Raw genomic sequence first — 7,136 nt, forward strand, 5'->3', positions numbered from 1 at the left:
AACCCATATTTAGCAGTCAAATTTACTAATACCATAAATGTCAGCTCACATTTGGAAGGCTTTCCTATGGGAAATACTTGGAGAATGATAAAAAAAAAATATCTATCTTTGGATCTCATTCACTGGTCAATTCTCTTTTTCCAATTAAGATATAATTTCACATCAGTTAACATCATGGGAGGAAATAATAAAAGTTAGTATTTCTGCCTAACTTACAAGAAGTTCACAATTACAGCTTTCTTTCCAATAGCTTCCTTCCAACCCCCATAAGAGAACTTACGAGACAAATGATGGATTCGTCTGCACCCACAGAATCTTTTTCAACAAATTTAAGTTTGTGGCCATATCAACTGAAGAAACACATTTTATGGGCTGCAAATTGTATTTAGATTCCTAGATGTTTATATGAGACAGTAACCATTTCAAACACTAACTTTCCCAAGGCATCATCCACGTCCCCTCGACTTGGTTCCTGACCCCGTACTCGTCCACGACAAGTTAAAGGCATAAGTTCATCAGCTGGATACGCATGCTCCGGTAGGGAAACAAAACAAGGGAATAAGTTATAACTGCTACAGCCATTTCAGCAAATCCTCAGAGCCCGTTAAAAGGAAGCAGTTATGCTGTACTTCAGAAAAACTGCATGACAATCACAGAATCTTTGAGGTGGGAAGGGACTTCTAGAGGTCATCTTGTCCAACCCCTCTACTCAAGCAGGGCCACGTAGACCCAGGTGCCCAGTACCGTGTCCAGACAACTTTTGAATACCTCCAGGGAAGGAGACTCCACAACCTCTCTGGGCAACCTGTGTCAGTGCTCAGTCACCTTCACAGTAAAAAAGCATTTCCTGATGTTCAGAGGGCACCTCCCACATTTCAATTTGTGCCTGTTGCCTCCGGTACTGTCACTGGGCACCACTGAGAAGAGCCTGGCTCCGTCTTCTTTACAGCCTTCCTTCAGGTATTTATCTACATTGATATGATCCCTCTGAGCCTTCTCTTCTCCAGGCTGAACAGCCCCAGCTCTCTCAGTCTTTCCCCATAAGAAAGATGCTCCAGCCTCTTCATCATCTTTGTGGCCCTTTGTTGGACTTTGTCCAGCATGTCTATATCTCTCTTGTCCAGAACTGGACACAGTACTCCAGGTGTGGCCTCACCAGTGCTGAGTAGAGGGGAAGGATCACCTCCCTTGACCTGCTGGCAATGTTTTGCCTAATGCAGCCCAGGATACTATTAGCCGCCTTTTCCACAAGGCCACGTTGCTGGCTCGTGGTCAACTTGGTGTCCACCAGGACCCCCAGGTCCTTTTCTGCAAAGCTGCTTTCCAGCTGGGTGGCTGGAAATGATTAAACTGTGAACAGAGCAACAGGGCCTCTTTTTCCTTCTCTCTCCCTCTCTAACCTCCCAGAGAAGTCTGGAACAACTAATAGCACATCCAAAAAAAACCCCACCGATTAACTTGAATAGTTAATTGTGTGCTTTCTGCAACAAGGTGCATATGACACTTCCTATAATGTTTCTTAGACAGAAGTTATCATCTCAAAGATGAGTTTAAAACCTAAAACTAATGCAGTCATTATCAAGTGGCTGATATTACACGGAGAAAATAGTGGGAATTAGACTTTAAAGTCACTTTGGAAACATTTCCAAATGAACATGAGTGACTCAGGGTCACGATCAGTGCCAGATAAGAGAACTCACTTAGAAGAAAAGTAATAAATTGGTAAATCACTACACAAGGCATAACAAAAGATAACATTCACAAAAATAACTTACCAAGACTGAGCCTTTTACAAATATAAATTTTTTTTGAAGAGCAAGACATTGCTAGATTGTTTTGGAAGAGTAACGGTTACTTTCCATATTTCTAGAAAAAGCACTCTGCGAAGTAAGCTGTATTTTAAGATTATTTCTCGCCAGTCAGGCAGAAATAACAGGAGTGGCACCATTGCCTAAGTGAAGCACACTGAATAAAATGCCTGTTCCCATTCCCTCAAGTCAATGCAAGTTTTGTAGGTTTAAACTACCACCAAAATGGGATATCAAATGAAATAGACACTAATTTGAAATTCACCATTGTGCAATAGGAGAGGTTTACTGAAAAATTTTCAGAATGGCCATTAAGAATTTTAAATATATCCAATTTCAACAAACATGCATAAAATTGCCTCTCCATTAGAAGCCCAACACAAATTATTTGGGATGGAGCTTCTCTCTCTCGATTTCATTGGGAAACTGGCTGCTGTACTGTGCTCTCCAATTCTGCTTTCATTGGCGAACTAACATGTGGCAGGATGAAAAAGTTGAATTACTGCACTGAAACTGCAAGTAAACACATTCAAAGGCTTTCCAAATATATGGTACAAAAAATAATCTATATTCAAACATGAAATAGAGAGGAAAAGAAGGCGCATTCTTCTATAAACAAACAGCTCTTACAGTAACTTCTTTTGAAACTGATGGTTTGTTTCCCTGTCTACCACCCTCCCAAGTATTTTGGTCTTTGCACGACTCTTTGTTCTCCTCAAGTTCAACTACAAAAGCCAGAATCTAGATCATTTTAATATGGCTCAGATGTTTCTGAATATCTGTGCAAAGTATTCAGAAAAACAGATTGAAGAAGTACAGGACAAAAGCAATGTCAAAACTAAGATCTCTGGCTTAAATCACGGAGAAAAAAGGCGATAAAAATTCTGGAGAAAATTGACTTTCAGTCTTACAAAATCATAAGGAACTAGAAGCATTTTGAAAAATAAAAGTTCACTTATTCTCTGTCTAGAGCAGGAAAGACTACTGTGTCAAGTATAAATTCTCCCCTCCCCAACTTGTGATTTCTCCCCTTTCAAGTAACCTCAAAGGAAGGTAGCAAGAGCCATTAAATATAAAACACGGCACAAATGTTACAATAAACATACTTCTGGAAAACTTTATACAAATGGAGCTCAACAGATACTCTGGAATTTCTACACATTGTGACCGAACAGATGATCATATTGCCTAATGTCAGAACTGTAAATTCAGGGCAGCACAGTACTTGAATAATGAAAAAAGATGCATTGCTACTAGTGCTGTAAACCAAGAAATACCTACTGGCCTCAAGTGACTGACAGCTTCACATATTCTTTCTGACAGTCAAAAAGAAAAAAAATCCTGATTACTACAAATATTGTTGAAGGACTGAAAAAAACAGTAGCTTTTTACTCAAAGCTCCTGTTAACAACTGAAAAAAAAGACAAGGGAGTTTCCCCCTTGCATGCAAACATGAATTTTCAGTCTTCTCAATACAGAAGTCTAACACACATATTAATAGAAACAGAAAATCAAAACTTTTCAGCTGGCTGTTTCAAAAGCAGCTGCAAAAACACTTAATTCTCTTGCTGTCAGAATCAAGTCTTCCTACCCTAATCTTTTCTTCAACTTTAAACAAGCAAGTCATGTTTCTTTGTTTGTTTAGTGCTCCAGCATACGTGGCAAGTAAATATCCTTTTGGCTTCAAAGTTTCCAGATAGCTGAAGTCATTCTTCTCTTTCATCCAGAATTTTCTTGCTTCAGATGTAGCAAGACACCTACCAGTTTCCAATTTATCACACAATGAACAGTAGGAGCACAGATCCTTTCTACTGGCATATAACATTTTATGCAATTTTGCCAAATACGTAAGTTTTTACTTCAGAATGCCATAGGAAACCCAAGCCAAGCCATGGAACCAGGTCCCAGGTAACAAGTTATAAATTATCACCAAAAAGCCTGATGTCTCTTAAACCACTAACGTGTCAAAAAGCAAGAGCTAATGTTAAAAAGAAAAACTACACCCACTTTGAAAATACTCTTGCTTGACTTTCTATCCATTAATTCTATAACTCTCATGTACTGTATAAACTTGTAACTCACAAACTTTTAAGCCTGTATTACATATTAAAGCGTTAAACCATAATACAGAAACTGGGACATGTGGCAAGATACTGTCAAGAGACAGCAGTTTGTCCTGCAGGAACTGGTGCAACATAGAAGAGAGGGGTTTCTGCAACAGCCACAAAGAATTTACAAAAAGGTTGTTAATGTAAACTCAGTAAGAATGCATCTTTTATATTTATCTTATTCACACTTATGGTTTCTCCTCAGAAGTGTATTACTTACAGTATATTTGAAAGTAATTATTACTTGAGGAAAGTCAGTCCACTTTAAGTAATTCTTTATTCTTAAATATATCTAAACTAAGCTAACATATTTCAAGGTTGATTAGAGTGCAGAATGGCTCACATATCCAGAACATGAAGACACCTGCACAGAAAATCACAAGTCATATTAAAAGAAACCATAGCAAATGTAGCTTACTGTCATATGACCGTTACATACTCAGAAGAGGTTATAATGCGTAGATATGACACCAGATCCCCTTTTTGTTCTTACAAACTGTTTGTTTGTAAAAGAGCTACCAAACTGCATCTAACATATCTTACCACAGAAGAAATATTGTACATACTTTTTACCTACAAAATAAGTAAGATCAATTTGTATTCTCCAGATTCTGATGACTAGAGACAGCTCTTCTTGAGCTTCCTTTTCCTAGTATTTTTAGGAGTCTGGAATTTCAAACCAAATACTTTACCAAAGATGAAAACTGTTCATAGCTTGATGCGAGATAAACTGGTTTGAGAAAGATCAGGCACAGATTAACAGAGTTACCGCTAGCAATTCCTAGCTACCATTCTGAAAGCCATCACAACCCTCCTGACACTGCTCTTCCTGAAAGTAACACTTGTTCATTTCTTTTTAAAGGCTATACAGGTGCTTTTATTTATTTTAGCTTTGTTTTTACCCCTGCCTCCCTGCTATTTCTCTAGAATGTCATGTACTGTAGGTTGCTTTCTCTCCCAGGTCAGCAATAACAACTCTGAAAAAATTAAACAAACAAGTATTTTACTTACCATATAATTGCTATATGCATGATCAAACATTTCAAGCACTTGGTTTCTAAAAAAGAAAAAAGAAGAAGCATTAGTAGTCTGCCTCACAATGGCCTTTAACACACCATCTTAGAACAGCAAGATGTATGACACTAATATCTGAATATCAGTAACAGGTCCTCTACTAACATACTCTACTCAAGTAAATGAAATGTAGCGTAATAATTTTTCCTAATTCAGCTGCTTTCGTTCACTGCAGAAAGGAAAGACTATGTCTTCACCGAACATCAAACTAAGTATTTGGAGATCTCTTTCAACCTCCTGTGCTTCCCCTTAAATAGCTGTAGATGTCACCAACGCATTAAAGCTAGAGATGGGACACATTCCATGCTCAGCAAAAGACAGCAAATAGAATTATGTTCTGCTTGTAATCACCAATACTAAACCAACTGACAAGGCATAAATTCCTGTCCATGATTCAGAAAAGGACCAGTAGTTATGAGGTACACCTCTTCCTTGCATTAGAAGTCTTGGCAAGCAAATACTAAAGAAAACCCTTGTAGATACATTTATTTTACATGTTTGAAAAGCAGTCAAGGTGAAAAAACACTACTATATAAAAAAGCACTAGGTTTTTTTGAGAGACAGCACTACTTCCAATCATTCCTAACTGTTTACTGAGGTGCCCTGCAAGGCAAAAGAGCATGCTAATTTCTAAGCTACCATCAACATAATTCACAATCTCTGCTGATAAGACTGAACATAAAAGAGACAAGAACACCACAATTATATTCTAAATATCTGATTTAGTTCAATGACTTGGAAATTTAAGTATTTTTAATTCATCAAATGCATTAAGTCATTAAAAGAGCAGAGTATGATGCTTTTTTCAGGTACTTCACAGACTACATCCAGTCTGCAGTTCTGGGATCCGTTGCAGCAGACAAAACCCCAGGGTTTGGCACACAAATGCCGTGCCCAGATGAACTAAGCATACAATGCTGTTCAGTGATGTAGCATACAGAAAGCTTCTTAAAACTTTTATTTCTCTACATGCAACTTACATTTACAGGGCATTTTCTGAAAGAATTTCTGTGACTGACATGATCTTGTCATTAAATAGATACACAGACTACCTGCTGTTATTCAGAAATGACCCGGCTCGGTGCCCCCAAATACAAACCGTGGCAAGACGTTATTTGCATATGCCTGGGGCATGAGATGAGATAGCAAGTGCAAGGTATGAATGCAAAAATTTTAAAACTAATTGGTGAATGAAATTAAACTCCTTAGGTAGTCACATGAAGAAAACATACAAAACATTATACACACAAAGTACCCTGAGATCCCAAGATGGAAAACCCCAGTAACTGTAAACATCATCAGAGTTAAGTATCAACTTATATCTAATGATTAATAACCATGAGAGTACCCAGAGTGTTTCTCCAGCAGACTTTTTGCATCATTATTCTGGGCAACTGACCAGTAGATGGAAGAGGATGATGATGAAACTGCCCCAGTAATATACTAAGATCATGACATGCTTGATTACATATTTGTCTAAAAAAATCCTACTCCATGCAGTGCAATACATTGCCACCTATACTGTAACCTTTATCCTTCAACTAAAAACTCTACTAAATGAGAATCAGCTTCTCACATGTGCACGCATGGGGGACCAAAGTAGTTTACCTTATATACAGGAACTAGGCAAGAAAACATGTAAACATTTACCTTTTTTATGACTCCCAAACACTCTCGTGCTCCAGAGGCATAGCCATAATTACCCCAACTGACTATGGATTTGGATTTACCTTTGATCGCTTTTACCTATAATTACACGCAACCACTGGCTACAATCTTCAAGACTGGCGTTCCCAAGCATATGGCAGAAGGGTTTGACCCCACATGCAGCAGAGGCGATGAGGGGCTGCCTACCCCAAATAGCCGTGGCGACCTGACCTGAAATACCAGCCCAGCTCTGGCATGCACACTTCAATCATTGATGGGAGACCGATGCCACGCATCTCGTAGAGTCTTCAGGGGGGGAAAGGGAGGGACAGGAGAGACGTTCCCGGAGCTCTGCCGGGCGAGGGGCGCACCCGCACCCGTCAAGCCCAACCCAGCCCCCGGGGGGAGCGCAGATCCCCCTGCCCCAGCACGGCTACAGCCCGGTGAGCGGCGAGGGGACGTCGGTGCACCGCAAAGCCACCGCGGCCGGTGGGCTCGG

At 39.4% G+C, this 7,136-nt stretch overlaps 1 protein-coding gene across 1 annotated transcript in view; it reads right to left on the reverse strand.

Annotated features, from left to right (window-relative positions):
• EDEM3 (ER degradation enhancer, mannosidase alpha-like 3) overlaps positions 1 to 6,933 on the reverse strand; it is a 30,578-nt gene extending 23,645 nt beyond the window's left edge. Inside the window, exons 1-3 of the mRNA XM_009324657.1 lie at positions 6,845 to 6,933; positions 4,928 to 4,973; positions 435 to 532 (exon numbers count right to left, since the gene is read on the reverse strand). Of these exons, the coding sequence (XP_009322932.1) occupies positions 435 to 532; positions 4,928 to 4,973; positions 6,845 to 6,933 (233 nt within the window). The remainder of the gene's footprint in view (positions 1 to 434; positions 533 to 4,927; positions 4,974 to 6,844) is intronic.
• Between the last annotated feature and the right edge of the window lie 203 nt (positions 6,934 to 7,136).

The sequence above is a fragment of the Pygoscelis adeliae genome, unplaced genomic scaffold (genome assembly GCF_000699105.1).
Source record: "Pygoscelis adeliae isolate BGI_AS28 unplaced genomic scaffold, ASM69910v1 Scaffold126, whole genome shotgun sequence".
Lineage (NCBI taxonomy): Eukaryota > Metazoa > Chordata > Aves > Sphenisciformes > Spheniscidae > Pygoscelis > Pygoscelis adeliae.